Source organism: Rhincodon typus, chromosome 22 (assembly GCF_021869965.1).
Source record: "Rhincodon typus isolate 14 chromosome 22, sRhiTyp1.1, whole genome shotgun sequence".
Taxonomy (NCBI): Eukaryota; Metazoa; Chordata; class Chondrichthyes; order Orectolobiformes; family Rhincodontidae; genus Rhincodon; species Rhincodon typus.
Genome location: NC_063353.1, coordinates 22,860,355 through 22,876,884, shown reverse-complemented (window position 1 = coordinate 22,876,884; position 16,530 = coordinate 22,860,355). Strand labels below are relative to the sequence as shown.

Sequence of the window (16,530 nt, the reverse complement as noted above, 5' to 3'; positions counted from 1 at the left end):
CAGAAGATAAGGTATTAGAGGGGATATGAGTAAACAACAGGTGGAGATATAAAGTCCAAACAGAGAGAAAAATGGTTGGGAGTGGATAACAGTCAGTCCCAGAGAATGGATGGCTACTAACGGGGAGTGTGTAGTAGCAGACCATGTGATAACAAGGTGTATGAGGTTTGGGGGAGGGACATGGAACAAGGTCACTCAAGCCCTAAAATTGTCAAACTCAATATTGATTTACTAACATTACAAACATTAGAAAGGACAGTTTGTGGTACAGAACAAAATCTCATTTTGCTGAAATGAGTTTGGGCACCTTCAAAACAAGCACATCCACAATAGCAGCAATTGGCAGCAGTTCTATCTTTTTCAATCTTAGTCAGAGAAGCTAAAAAAACATTCATGTAAAAAGTGCTAAAACCTACACTGGTGCAACTGACAAGTTCTGTTAAATCTAGCTTCAGGCCCATTGCTGAATTCCAACAAAAGGTATGCAAACATGCTAGTAGAGGTAGAAATAGTTTCTACCTCTTCTAGTTTATTAAAAACAAAAATTACAAAATAGTTCATTACAGAATCATTAAAGTAGTTTCAGAGCTTCCCCCTCATGTGACAGGGTGACCCATTGGCCATTGAATGGTTAAAGTGGAATTTTACCAAGGGCCCTTTAATTTTCATTACAATTATTATTAAACAATACAGCACAGGAACAGGCCCTTTGGCCCACCAAGCCTGTGCAGATTCCTAATCCTCATGTAGACCTGTTACTATTGTCCATGCACGATATCTATCCTTTTATTTGTCTCACGTCCATGTGTCTATCAAGATACCCCTTAAACATTACTAATATGCCTGCTTCCACCACCTCCACTGGCAGTTTATTCCAGGCACCCACCGCTGTCTGTGTGAAATACTTTCCCTGCACTTCTCTGCTAAATTTTCCCCTCCCACCTTGAACCTGTGCCCTGTTGTAGCTAACCTATCCACCCTGGGAAAAAGCCTCTGAGTATCTACCCCATCCATGTCTTACATAATTTTGCAGACCTCTGTCAGGTCAGCCCTTAGTCTCTTGTCTTTCCAGTGAGAAAAAAAAACAAGTTTATCCAACCTTTCCTGTGAACTAAAATCCTCCGGACCAGGCAATAGACTGGTAAATCTTCTCTACACCTTCGCCAAATCATCCAAGTCCTTCTGGTAGTGTGGCGATCAGAACTACACGTAATATTGCAAACGTGGCGTACCTAAAGTGTTATACAGCTATAATGTAACTTTCCAACATTCATACTCCCTACCTCAGCTGAAGGTAAACATGCTGTATGCCTTCTTGACCACTGTGTCCACCGGTGTTGCCACTTTCAGGGATCTGTGGACCCGTGTGCCCAGATCCCTCCGTATGTTAATGCTCCCAAGGGCTCTTGGTCTTCTAAAATGCACTACCTCGCATTTGTCCGGATTAAACTCAGTCTGCCATTTCTCTGCCCAAATCTACAATCAATCTACATCCCGCTGTATCCTTTGACAATCCTCCTCATTATCTGCAACTCTGCCAATTTTTGTGTCACCTGCAAACTTACTAATCAGACGACCTTCATTTAATAAATCTCACTCGATTTTTTTTGCAAGATGTTGCAGATAAATTGTCCACAGTTAAGTTTTTAGGAAACCTCATAAGAACCTCCAAAGAAAGATTCAGAATTAAGCTAAAATTCGCAGTTTTACAAGGAGGACTGAGAAACTGGATAAAAGTTATGGTACTGTGTTCTCATTGGAGGCATTACATGTGCACACAAACATGATTGGAGGACGGTTAGAAATAGAAGGCAACCATGAGAATCAGCACTTGGACAACTGTTTGTAATCTATAAATATTATGTGGATAAAGTGAAACCATGGATATTGCATCAGCTTAAGCCAATCAAACTTAGTAAGGACAGCAGTGCAAGGAATACAGCAAAAATACTGTGAAGTGATTTGCATTTGCTATCAAATTAAGTAGACACTTGGATCAATAACGAGAGGAAGAAGTGTAATGAATAGAGTCACCAATCATCAGAATAAAGCCAAGAAATAGAAATATTAAATTGGATGTGCCCTTCCTTAACCAGAAATCAGCGTTAAGAGTAACAATTTATGGGAAAACATAAAATCCTTTGTTCATAATCCAATCAAGTCACAACTATGAGCTGTTTTGAGATGAATGGCTAACTGCATCCCTAACCATCTGTATTTAAATAAGCTCGCATCAGAAAACAAGCATCCAGAAGGTAACCCATTAAGTCAACATTGGTGGTAATTAGACGATGATGGCCCATAAATTTTCAAATATTAAAATTGTCACATGACCTACAAGGCTTGAATCATCAGTTTTTGGGTTAAAACATACTGGAATGTTTAAAGAGACTTAAAATGTTCTGAAATGAAGGCTGAGACATTGGTTTCAGGTTCAGACAGAACCTTTTACCTCAATTAAAAGGGCTTTTTAAAGATAAACTTCCAGTTATCTTGTGATTGATTAACATCAAAAATAAAAAGTGTGTGCTTTTGACAAGTGTAAGCAGATAATACAATTGTGAACCAAGAGGAAGCCAAAGATTTAGAGGGGAGGTGAAAAAACAAATAAGAGAAGCAAAGAGGAATTATGAGAAAAGACTAGCAGCCAACAAACAAAAATCCTAAAGTCTTCTATTGCGATGTAGTAAAAAAGAGTGGTTAAAGGAGGAGTAGGGCCGATTACAGACCCAGAAGGGATTTACACATGTACATGAGGGCATGGCTGAGGTGGTAAATGAATATTTTGCATTAGTCTTCACAAAACAGGAGGATGCTATCCAGGCCATAGTAATAGACAAGGAAAGTCAGTTGCTGGAGGGGTTCAGAAATTAATAAAAAAAAGGAAGAAATTTTGGATACACAGTTGGTACTTAAAGTTGACAAGACATCGGAATCAGATGAGATGCATCGAAAGATTTTAAGAAGTGAGGGCAGAAATTGCAGAGGCACTGAGCATAATCTTTCAATCCTCCCACTTTAAAACTTAGGATATCTGAATGGGTATATGCTTAAAAAGGGTTTAGAGGGACATAGGCAAAATGCTGGTAAATGGGACTAGATAGCTTGGGATGTCAGGTTGGTATGGACGAGTTGGACCCAAGAGTCTGTTTCTGTGCTGTATTACTCTATGAATAGTTATACGATATGGAATGCACCGTCTAAAGTAAGGTGGAGGCAGGTTGAATTGAGGCATTCAAGATGGCATGGGAAGAAAGGGTATAGGAAGGAAGTAGGACATTGGTACTAAATAATGTACTCGTTTGAAGAGCTGTTAGGGGCACAACAGGCTGAATGGCTTCCTTCTGTGCCATAACATTTAGCAAATCCTACTTTAAATTGAAAGTAAGTGCAAAATAAACAAACAAACATAGTGTGAGTACTTTATCACCATGATGTGATATTTGGATGGTTTCTGACAGTGGAGGTAAGGAGTTGCAATTTGGTATTTTGTCAATAATTCCACAAAGTGCATTCATGTCATCTGGTGGCAGAAAAATGGTACTACAGCCATTTCCAATTAAGTCAGTCCTGAACTTGTTTTTAAATAATAAATTCTTCACTTACAGCACTTCAATCAGCTACCAATCCTAAATTATTTCTAAAATGCCACACAGTTGAAAGGGATTTAAAAAGGTACAGTAATATTTTAAAATCAGTTAAAACAAGCCAAATCACTATAGTCTATTAAACTACCAATTACAAAGGAACATTTGGAGAGTTCTTCAGACCCACGTTAATCACAAGACCAACTGACTGCAACAATTGGAAGTTTAGTGACTGAAAAATTGCGCTGTCCTTTAAGTTTACACAAATATCATTAGAGTAAAGCTAATTACATCATCAGCACTGAAGCTTTTGGTTTGTTTGTGTGTATGGCACGCATGAATTCTAGAGCTCTCAAACTTCTAAAAAAGGGAAGAGAGAAACAAATATACCACAACCATGTGTACTACAGTAGCAGATACTTGCTTACCTACGCAGGTAACACCACCTTCATCAGTGCCAGTTTCTATCCAGCCACTTGCACATTCAGTGCAATTCTTGCTCGATGGACCAGTACACAGTTTGCAGGCGGGATGACAAGCTGTACAGAGTTCATAATATTTGTTATGCAGTGCAATGTCACTCTTTGGTGATACTTGTACTTGCTTTGAGGCACATCTGTCCAGCTACCATGTTAGTTTTAAACATTAACAAAGATTAGCAAGGGACTCCACTGCTGTGCCAATCATATTTATTCAATTGTAGCCAATTGTAAATTTCACCTTCCTGCCTTTACTTTAATTTAGAAAGTAAAATAACTTGCATTCATATAGCAGCTTTCACAACAGCAAACACATTGTTACAGCCAATTGAGTAATTTTATTTTTTAAAAAAAGGAGGCAGGGCTGCGTTGTGCAGCCAATTTGCACTTGTCTTAATAGCCAATTCTTGGTAAACATTCCGTATTTGAATAACTATGCATGGAAAACGTTTCCCACTTGTAATGATAATCCTCAATCTGGTACAAATTTTTCAACCAATGGAAGCCATATTTTCTACATACTTTTCACATAAACTTTGAGTTTTGAACTTCTATTAGATCCCAGCTGAATACTCTAGTATAAGTGAAGCTTCACAATTGTTCCAGCTTTATACGTTAATGTAAACTTTAATTTGCTAGTATTATTCTAATGACTCACTGCTATTTAGCCCTTTCAGCCATTTGGCCCATCAAGCCTGGTCCACCATTCAATATGATCACGGCTGACTCTTTATCTCTCCCCATACCCCTCAAGCACCTTTAATCTCCAGAAATCCACGCATTTCTTTCTTAAATATATTCAGTGACTTGGTGGCACATCCTCACGTGGTAGAGAATCCTACAGAATCATCACCCTCTGAGTAAAGAGGTTTCTCCTGATCACAGCTAAAAGTGGCCTATACCATATTCTGAGACCACAATCCCTATTCTATAATCCCTGGTCTGAACAGGAAAAAAGCCTATTCACCACAAAATAGGTCCAGGTTAGTGTTTACACTGCATATAAACCTTCTTCAAATCCTCCTTCATTTAATGCCATCAATCTATGCTTCTTTTCTTTTTCCCCCTCATGTTTTACCCAGCTTCCTCAGAAATGCAACAATGCTATTCGCCTCAACTAAATTTTGTGGTGCAGAATTTCTAAGTATATTCCAGTGAAGATATTTCTCCTGAATTCTCTATTGGATTTATTGGTGATTTTCTTGTATTTAGGGCTCCAATTTCTAGTCTCCAATGCAAGTGGAAATATCGGGTGGGATTTTCCTAAGCCTGCAGCTGCATGGGCAATGCCAACAAAATTGGGAAAATACAGTGAAAACAAAAAAATCAGAATCTCAAAACTGAGAAAACGAAAGTCAGCACTGACCAATCACCAGCCTCTCCACGTCATCACAGTTGTACTAACACACCACATCAGGACACGGGCTCGAGAATACTGACTCCAAACATGGCAGCTGACACCTTTATGAAATGCTCAGAACAATGTAGAACTAAGATTCAATGCTGCTCATGCAGGACCATGGTGGAGCATTTAGACAGTCTCCTTAGAATGACATTTTGATGACTGGAACACTAGCAGACTCCTGAGGTATAGCCCAGGAAGGGTGTGCTGCATCATTGTAGCTTGTTGTGCACTTTACAACTGAAGCAGACAAAGACAGGTACAGGGTGTGGAGAAGAAATATCCTGGGTGCAGAAAAATATTGAGGGAAATCAACATCAATCTTCAGATGATGAAGAGAAGGACGATTATCAGAACATTGATTGGGACAGTCATCTTTAACAATGTGACAGAGCAATATATCAAACTGGAGAAGGCAGAGAAAACTGCTTCCAGGATGAATGAGCTGGGTTTGGACTTCCCTTAATTGCGTGCAAAGGATACATGAATCTGTAGTTCATGACGTTTTCTGTTGTTGAATAAATGTTTGGTTATCCATCTGACTGGATGACTCATATCTTTGGGTGATCTCACTTTCAAGTATCTACACATTACAGGATCTGCTGACTTTACAGAAAAAGCCACAGTGAGATAATGCAGTAAATCGCATGGCTAAGCATAGGGAGCTCTTAACACTTCAAATAGTCCACGATACAGTGTTTGTAGTGAAGTCCCTCACGACAGGCAGCTTTTGGCTTGCAGCATTTAAAAGCTGGGTTTTTAAAATGGCTTAGTGGTACAAATGCTGCAAAGTCCCAGCAGCAGCAAACACTGTCCCCTCTCCTTCTGTCGATTCCACAAGGAGGATGTTGTACAGTCCAGTTGCAGAATTAATGAGCTGAAGATTGCATGAGAAAAGTCACATTGAGTCTTGGCACACCAGGCACCACGTGCCTCGTTTGACAAAACTCCTTAAGTGAAAATAAGAAATTCAGCTCAACATCTATGCGTCTCTTCTATCAAACGCTCTGGTAATCGTTCAGACACTATCAGGTCATCCCTCAGTTTCCTGATGGGTATAATCCCTTATCTTTGATACTATCTTAGTTAATCCTTCTTGCAATTTTCAATGTTCTTCTACATCATTTATACAATATGGAGCCACAACTATTTGTTTTAAGAGAAATTCAAGTGTGGGCATTGCCAGCAGGCCACCATTTTTTGCCCTCCCCTAGATACCCTTGAGAAGTTCGTAGACAGTTGCATTCTTGAACCGCTGCAGTCCATGTGTAATGGGTTGATCCACAATGCCCTTAGGGAAGGAATTCCAGGATTTTGACCCAGCAACAGTGAAGGAGCGATGATATATTTCCAAATCAGGATGGTGAATGACTTGGAGGGGAACCTGCAGATGGTAGCATTCCCATGTATTTGCTGTCCTTGTCCTTCTAGAAGTAAGTAGTCATGAATTTGGAAGCTGCTAAGGATCTTTAGTGCATTTCTGCAGTGCATCTTGTAGATGGTACACACTATTGCTGCTGAACATCAGTGGTAGAAGGAGTGGATACTTGTGGGTATGATGATAAATCAAGTAGACTGCTTTATCCTGGATGGTGTCAAGTTTCTTGAGTTTTGTTGGAGCTGCACATCCAGACATGTGGGGAGTATTCCATCAACACTTCTGACTTATGCCTTGCAGATGGACAAGTTCTGGGAAATCAGGAGGTGAGTTACTCACTGTAGTCTTCCTAGCTTCTAACCTGCTCTTGTAGCTCCAGTATTTATATGGCGAGTGTAGTTGAGTTTCTGGTCAATGGTAACCCCCAGGATGTTCATAGTGGGATTCAGTGATGGTAACACCACTGAATGTCAAGGATAGGTGGTTAGATGGTCTCTAATTGGTGATGCTCAGTTCCTGGCATTTCTGTATTGCAAATGTTGCTTGCCACTTGTCAACCCAAGCCAGGATATTTTCCACGTCATGTTGCATTTGAACACTGACTGCTTCAGTATCTAAGGAGTCGGCAGTGGTGCTGAACATTGTGCAATTATTGGCGAACATCCCCAGTTCTGACCTTATGATAGAGGGAGGGTCGTTGATGAAGCAGCTGAAGATATACTGGGCCAAGGACATTACCCTAAGGAACTCCTGCAGGGATGTCCTGGAGCTGAAAAGACTGACCTTCAACAACCACAACCACCTTCCATGTGCCATGTGTAACTCCAACCAAGAAAGAGTTTGCCTCCTGATACCCATTGATTCTAATCCTTGCTGGGACTCCTTCATGCCACACTCAGTGAATTGCAACCTTGACGTCAAGGACTATCACTCTCATCTCACCTCTGGAATTCAGTTATTTTATCCATGTTTGAACCAAAGTTGTAATGAGGTCGGGTGAAGTGGCCCTGGTGGAACCTAAACTGCGCATCAGTGAGCAGGTTATTGCTGAGCAGGTGCTGCTTGATAGCACTGTTAATGACATAATCATCAGTAAAATGATGGAACGTGAGCAGATTGGTGCAGTAGTTATTGGCTGGGTTAGATTTGTCCTGCTTTTTGTGTACAGGTCTTGCCTGGGCAATTTTCCACACTATCAGGTAGATGCCAGTGTAGTAGCTGTGATGGAACAGCTTGGCTAGGGATGTGTCAAGTTCTGGAGCACAAGTCTTCAGTACTATTGCTGGAATGTTGTCAGGGCCCATAGCTTTTGCAGTGTCTAGTGACTCCAACTGTTTCTTGATATCATGTGAAGTGAATTGAATTGAATTGGCTGAAGACTGGCATTCGAGGCGCTGGGGACTACTGGAGGAGACCAAGATGGATTATCCACTCATCACTTCTTGCTGAAGATCACTGCAAATGCCTCAGCCTTATCTTTTGCACTAATGTGCTGGGATCTTCCATCACCGAGGATGGAGATATTTGTGGAGCCTCCTCTCCCAGTGAGTTGGTTCATTGGCCACCACCATACATAACTGGATGTAGCAGGAGTGCAGTGCTTAGATCTGATCCATTTGTTGTGGATTGCCTAGCTCCATCACTTGTTGATTATACTGTTTGGTACACAAGTAGTTTTGTTTGGTAGTTTCACCAGGTTGATACCTCATTTTTAGGTATGCCTGGTGCTGGTCAACTATGCAAAGCAACCACGATACTCTCCAAGTTTAAGACAATTTCTCTTCTAGTGGAATTGAATAGAAAAGCAATGAACCAAAACACTTTGCATGATCTTTTAAATGGTCTTGTGAACCTACGCTTCTAATTTTAGACATTAACGTAGCTGTAACCTCAGATCCCTATACCCCATTTAGAGATTAGTTCACCAAGGTCTATGTGGTATTCTTACACTTCCTATCATTAGTATAGCACCAAACATATCTATACTGAAGTTCATAGACTGAGTACATACCCATTTGACAGGTTTGTTATTGTCTACCTATGTTTTGTTGCGGTCCTCCTCAGTATTAACTACACCCTCCCCCTTTGTCTGATTACCTTTTATTCCTCGGGCCAAGCTTTGGCTAGTGGACAGTAACCATAATTATGTCCCTCTGAACTCGTGAAACAGTTACCTATCGACTTGGAACTTTTCTTCCTGCAATTTCTGACATGTTTCTGCACAGGGAAGTGCCCACCCAGCTTTGTAGTATCACTGACACTACAGCACGACACCTTTAGAAAAATGGTACATTGGAATCAAAAGGCACACACTGGCACTGCACCAAAAGGGGATCAAGGGTTTCCATTCAGTACACACACTTGCCCATTATTGGACTTGAGAGATCTGCTAGAAGATTCATGCTTCCGTAATTTAATGCAAAGCAACATCATCACTGAATGTTAAAAGATTCATTGTTCCCATACTGCATAACTTTGGACATTTTAAGACCACTTCCTCAGCTTTAAATCATAAAACTTCTAAATTTGAAAATAAAATGAACAGCTTATTTTTAAAAGAGAATTTTTAAAATGAATTTAAACAGAAGCATTTTGATCACAAAGCAGGAGTTAAATGTTAATCACTTCCTTGAAGAAAGACCTGGATTTTCTTTATTGGTAGTTTCAAATGAGTAATAACTATTTACTATGCATTTAATATCCTCAGTATCAAACATTCTGGATATGGCTATTGTGGCATAATGTAGCATGTCTCTAGGATGGTGCAGTGTCTCAGCAGTTAGCACTGCTGCTTCACAGTGCCAAGGACTCAGGTTCAGTCACCGAAGGGTGGGATTATCTGTGTGGAGTTTGCACATTCTCAGTGTCTACATGGGTTTTTTCCGGGTGCTCCGATTTCTTTGAATTGACCATGCTAATTTGCCCATAGTGTCCAGGGATGCACAGGTTAGGTGGATTAGCCATGGAAACTGAAGAGTTACTGAGATAGGGTAGTGGGGTAGGTCTGGATGGGCTACTCTGAGGGTCGGTATGGGCTGGATGGCCTGCTCCCATGCTGTAGGAATTTTATCCCTACGTTGGAAGGTCTGGGTTCAAGCCCAATCTGTTCCAGATATGTGTCATAACATATTTAAACCTTAACACTAAACACTACACAACCAAACAAATTAACAGGTTATTTTGGGACACTAGTTTGTGCTACTTGTGGGACAGTACTGTATTGCAAAAATGGGCATCATGTTTGTTCACTGATCAAGTGGCACAACTCAATAAGTAATCAATTGGCTGTGAGCTACTTTGGGATACTCTGAAGATGCTAGAGAACTAATTGAAGAACACATATTTTCAACTCAAACTTACCAGTGCAGAGTGAAAACGTTTCATTCTGGAATTCACTGTAATAGCTGTCTGCGCAGTCTAGACAGTCTTTGCCTTTATATTCCTTGGTACAGCTACAAGAGCCATCACCAGTCCGTGTACCATCACCATTACATGAACCATGCCCATTACAGGGTCTATCTGCACCACCTGGACATTCTTTAAAAACAAAATACACCTTATTAAACACAAGGTATACGTGAGAAATAGTGGTTGAATAAAGTAATTTGGTGGAATTCAAGATATCATTTTCCATTATTATAACCTCTCCCAAGCTGGTGATGCAGATTGTGTTCCAGAGTAAATGACAGATCTCTAGTATGTCATCCTAGAGACTGTTCTGTGTGATCTTTTAAGAGGAATAATAACAACTTTTTTGACTGTGGGGCATTTAAATTGAACTTTCTCCTTACATGCAGTTACCAACAATGGCCACTAGATAGTGATCCAAGGCAGAAACCCCAGTTATAGCCCGTTGCTATCCTTGTTGAAATCAGCTCAGAAAGCATGAAGGGCACACACACTTGATCCATATCAGTCAAAAGTACAGTACACTGCATTTACCTATGGAGTCATCAGGAAGACTGATTCAAGTCCTACCTAAAAACTTTCTAAAGTTACAGTAAATAAAGCATAGAGGATATTTTAGACCATAACAATATATTTCCCATGTCAATACTTAAATACGGCCTGATATGTTTTAGTTTCGCAGTTTGCTAACAACAGTCACAATAGAAATCATACCCAGTACAGAAAAATGTACTAATAATGATTCCAAAAAACAATGAAACGATAATCAAGCAGTTTCACTAACAGTGTATGAGATAAATTGTGGTATTTTAGCCTGCTGAGGTGGCAGATCAGAGTGTTTCATTTGGCAACAGTGCCCCTTAAATGCTAACTATCATCAGGTGACCTGTGCTGGAAAGTGCTTGGGTATACTCTTGAAAATGGTCAATCAGCCAAGTTCACACTCATTGTTGAGCCTCATAACAGAAAACAATGCCAATTGGATGAGGTACTGACGGCAGCCAATGCCAGTGAAACTATAACTCAGCATGAATCTATGCCCCCGAACAGGATGCAGTAACACTGAAGCAAGAGGAAAATAAACTCAGCTCATAACAGCACATGGAAAAGACAATACATAAAAAGTAATCTCCCACTCCCGTTATCAGTCGAATATAGTTCAATAGAGATAGCAGCTATCAGCTTCTATTTATTCAGGATGCATGCACCATACACTTGACCCTAGACTCCATTTTAAAGTCCAGTCACTTTTAATGACATTGGAAATTTCTTGCTGTGATAAATCAAGAGCATGATGTATGTAACGATGGTCTACAAGCTGACCATTCACTCCTGTTTATCAGATCTGGACATTACATAAAAATACCAATGAGGAAATAAGCAGACAAAAATTACAGAAAAAAAAAACAAACTGTAAATCAGGACTAAAAATGCACAGGGATGGTGGTAAGTCTCCCCACAAAAGTGCCTGAGAGAAATTGACTCATGGGGGCAACCATATAATCAGAGAAGAGTAACCCTTTTAAGTAAGTGTAAGGGAGTCACAGGCTTGTTGTCCCCTGTTTACTGCTGATAGGCTCACTAGTAAAACTTTCAGCTAGGTAGACAGGACAGAAACAACCTGTGCCTGGAGAAGCAAGCAGGGAAAGTAAATGCTGACAATGAAGGATTTGCTAGGGGACAGTCAAGAACTAGACGCCTTTTTTTACGTGGGCCAAGATATAGCCGCTTTTTTTTTGTCAGGGCTAGGAGCCATTCTTTTGCAAGGTGCCCAGCAGCAGGGTCTTGGGGAGCTGGGAGGTTTGTGGAGGGCAGAAAGGCTACATAGAAAAGTAGGAGACAGGGACTGCAAACAAGTTAAAACAATGTTAAACTTATCAACAGAGGAACACTCTGCTAACTGGAAACCGGACAAATTTGATATCACTAAAGTCCTGAATTACTTGCAAATGAAATGTAGTTTCTAGATCTTATGTCCAGGAGTCACCGCATGGGGAAAAAAATGCAGTGGATGTTGTTGTAATGAACACTGTCAATTGTTAAATTTATATCTGAAATTGAGATGTAGTAAAAAGTACAGTACTTGCTTGGTTAAAATATTCCAGCTCTGTTAACATGCAATAGAAACACATTAGCTGTGACCTGCAGGGTGTGTTTAAGGTGATGGTTTTGTGTTGCAGAAGTATGTTCTAGTGATTTTGCTTGATAGTGGGACGATGGGCTTGGGCCAGATCCAACACCTGCCCTCCCCACTGTGTGCTGGAACGGGTTCTCCAGCCTGACCTACCATAAATACTCATGTGTCCCATTGACAGTTGATATCCTAACCCCTCTTCAGCTCTCACCATAACCAGTGGCACCTATCCACCTGGCACACTGCTTACTTGGCTCCCCACTAACCATTTGGCACGTAAACCACACAGCACCCTAACATCACACACGCCTTGTGACAGCAGCTGTCAAAGTGGCCTCCAGGACCATTAAATTTCAAACTATGGCAGCTGACTGCTGTCTAAAGGGAGAGTGGTTTGCCTTCCTCTGACAGTTCTACATTACAAAACAAAGCTGTTAGAATGGAATTACACCTCCAAACTTCTGAAGGGGCCCTGATCAGAATCTGCTCTCAGAAATGCAGGGCCCTCTTCTTTCATAGAAAAAGGCCTGAGAGGCAATCTGTAGGGATTGCCTCTCATTGAAAAACTGTCCCGTAATTATAGAAGGAATCCACTGAACTATAAAAGATAGAGGTTAGTTAAGCATTAACACAGTTAAAAAAGAGCATTTTGTTAAAATGCACTAACGTGTAGATTGTATATTTTAGGAAGAAACTAATTCTACAAAGTTCAACTGAATTAAGATAGTGCTTAAATCATGTTACACATGATGTTTATAATGCTCAGAAAAGTAATTACAGTACCAACACAGTCGACACCAAAGGTCCCAGCAGGACAGCAAACTTTAATTGTATCCACGCAAAACCAGAGGAAGAAATTAGGATGATTTTTCTGCCTGTAGTTAAAAAGAATGATTTTAAGCCTGAATGAAATAAAGTAAAGCAATCACATATAAAACAAAGAAGGCAATTCAGCCCATCAAGCCTATGCTAGCTTTTGAAAGAACTATTCAATTCATACTACTCTTTTCAAGTTTTCCTGAAATTCTTTATATCCACATTCTTTTTGAAAGATACTTTCTGATAAACACTCAACACATTTACAGCAATTACAGTTAGTCCTTCAGTGAAAATATCATAAGGCATTAAATATAAAAGTTATGAAGCCTGTCAATGAAGTCAAACCTGACTCTATTTTGAACAATAACTGGACAAAAATAAAAAGAACATCATGTCCTATTTAACACAATGCCGATAATTTTGTTATTTTTTACATGATAATGTTTTGGAGGAATCTATTTGTTTTTGAACTAGTTTTGGAATGAGCTCGGATATCCAGGCACTTCAGAAATCTGGTCCACTCAAAAACCTATGGAATACGCCAGAAATCAGTCCAATCATTAAAAGGAATTTTTGAGGAGTAAAAATCTGTACAGTCTTTACATTTTAATAAGAATTGGAATTTCAGATCCACAAAGAAAATAGGGCACCAGTGATGCTTAGTGAAAAAGAAACAAACTTTTCTGGCATTCAGATTTCCAACAAAGCAATATTGTAATATTACGAATATACTAGACCAGGATAGCTTAAGTTATTCTGTCCATTTATTTGGAGTTATCCTATCTCAACTAGTTCAAAAGTAGGCCACTTCAATTAATCTCATCCTTCCTGGGTTAGAGAAAATCAAATCAAAAGCACAACTGAACTTGCTACTCGTTACTATCAATCAGCAACTCCTGTTGGAAAACAAATGCACCTAGATGTTAGACAGAGATATGGTCAAGTCAGCAGTGATACCATAAAAGGTACAGCTTGCTGACAACGTCGGCACAGAGCAAAGTACAGTTTTACAGTGCTTGCGCTGTAATAGACTTCAATATATTTTATAACTAAAGCTAAGAAATGTTAGATACGAAGTTGGGGAGAGTATAAAAAGGACCAAAAGATAGGGAGCAAAGTGATAAAGAAGAGATAGCTATGCACACAATTCTTGCGATCAAGCACGTACTGGCTGCATATGCATTCAGTTGTGAAAGAAAGGGGAGAGGATAGATGGAGTGCAGAATCAGGGAAACGACCAGCCTATGGAAGCACAAGAGAATGTTACAGACTCAAAAAAAATCCAACTATGTCACAGATTAAATAATGAAAAGAAAACTATTTAATAATTAAGAAACTTACATTGTGAACCACCAACGCTCAATATACTCTTCATGGGTTTCCACCATAAGATTACATTCAAATTCAGAATTCTCACACAAGGACTCAATAATTTCTACAAGACGGGTCTCACTAAATTAAAAACAGTTAAAAGCAAAAATAATATTCCATTCAAGTACGCAATTAAAAATACTACCCTCCAATTTAAATGTGCAACATTTCAATATGTATACTATTCTTCACATAATAGGATTACTTTAAGAATCATTTTATGACACAAGTATGTAATATTGTAACTACTTTTGTTTTTCTCGCACGTCTTTATCTCCAGTAGCTCAATTTGCCATTAGTCAGATACTAATGAGTGAAAGTAATTCAATTCCTTGACAGAAGTGTCTTAAAAAAAACAAACTTCTGTGCCACATAAGAGGTCACTTAACTTTTATTTACATAGCTCCTTTAATATAATAAGATGCTTAAGTTTTTGGCAAAGATTTGTAGCTCGGGTTGTGGATGAGTTTGTTGACTTGCTCGCCAAGCTGGCTTGTTTTCATTCAGACATTTCGTCACCATGCTAGGTAACATCATCAGTGAGGCCTCCAATGAAGCGATTTTGTTCTACCCTGCTTGGAATTTATACTGTCTTGGTCTGTTGTGGTGAGTTGTATCTTATCCGGTTTTGTTCTGTATGGATGTGTGAATGAGATCCAATTCGATATGTTTGTTGATTGCAGTATGGGTTGAGAACTATGCCTCTAGGAATTCCTGTGCATGTCTAGGTTTGGCTATGTATGGGATACATTGTCCCAGTTAAACTGATGGCCTTCATGGTCAGCGTGTATTGATATTAAGGAAAGTTCATGGTGTCGGTTTGCTGCTAGCTGATGTTTGTGTATTCTGACGACTAGTTCCTTCCTACCTGTCCGATGTAATGCTTGTGGTAGTCACTGCATGGAATTTTGTAAACTACGTTGGTTCTGCATGTTGTGGGAATGGGGTCTTTAATCCTTGTGAGTGTTTGTCATAGCGCGGCTGTGGGCTTGTGTGCTACCATGATTCCTAGGGGTCATAGGAATCTAGTTGTCAGTTCTGATATGTTCTTGATGTAGGGCAGTGTGGCCAGTGTTAGGGTGTACGATGTCCTCTTGTTGTTGTCTATTTTAGTAGGCATGCTATGAGTAATGATTAATGATGCCTATAACCGACTCTACAAGCATGAACGGGAAATTTCACGCCAAAAATCACAGTACCTAAACACTACGGACTAGCAATGGACTGCAACCCTAGAACAGGCCATCACCATCAAACAACACAGCACCAAAACTAATAAGAGGCATAAGCTACAGGAGAAACTTACTGATCCACTACAAAGACAAGGACAACAACAACAAACTGGACACATGGATAAGGTACCTATCCAGCAGACAATTCACAGAAACTGAGAAAGCTGTCCTAGTATGCGGACTGATCTATAACCACAAAAATGCGAACAGAACAGACTTCATGGCTGCATGACTTCATGAAGACTACATTAAAATACAACGGACTCACGGACGAAACACAACAAGCCATCCAACAAACTATAAGGCAAAGAAACAAATGGGACACCCTGAACAAAGACAGAAAAGCACTAGAAAATCTCAAGAAAGACAAGACCATTATAATCCCACCAGTGGTCAAAGGGTGCATGACTGTCATAATGAACAAACTGGACTATGTTGAGAAAACAAAGGCTCTGCTCGCAGATACAAACACTTACCAACAGGTGGCAATAGACCCAACATCGCAGCTAAGTAATAGGATCATCCAAACACTGATGAGACTAAAGGATGCAGGACAGATAACCAAAACGGACTACATAAGAATGAAACCAGAAGGCACAAACACGCCCCGCTTCTATGGGCTTCTTAAAGTACACAAACCAGACATCCGTCTCAGACCCATTGTCTCCCTACCGGATACACCTTCACACAAACTGGTCAAGGACCTACAACAGAGACTGA

The 16,530-nt window shown here is 39.9% G+C and overlaps 1 protein-coding gene across 6 annotated transcripts in view; it reads right to left on the bottom strand.

The window, feature by feature from the left end:
* Positions 1–16,530, bottom strand: part of creld2 (cysteine-rich with EGF-like domains 2) — a 30,655-nt gene that overhangs the window by 7,210 nt on the left and 6,915 nt on the right. For all 6 annotated transcript variants that reach the window (XM_048610022.1, XM_048610024.1, XM_048610026.1 and 3 more), the window contains exons 4-7: positions 14,549–14,659; positions 13,172–13,263; positions 10,207–10,383; positions 4,016–4,126 (exon numbers count right to left, since the gene is read on the bottom strand). In XM_048610022.1, the coding sequence (XP_048465979.1) occupies positions 4,016–4,126; positions 10,207–10,383; positions 13,172–13,263; positions 14,549–14,659 (491 nt within the window). The remainder of the gene's footprint in view (positions 1–4,015; positions 4,127–10,206; positions 10,384–13,171; positions 13,264–14,548; positions 14,660–16,530) is intronic.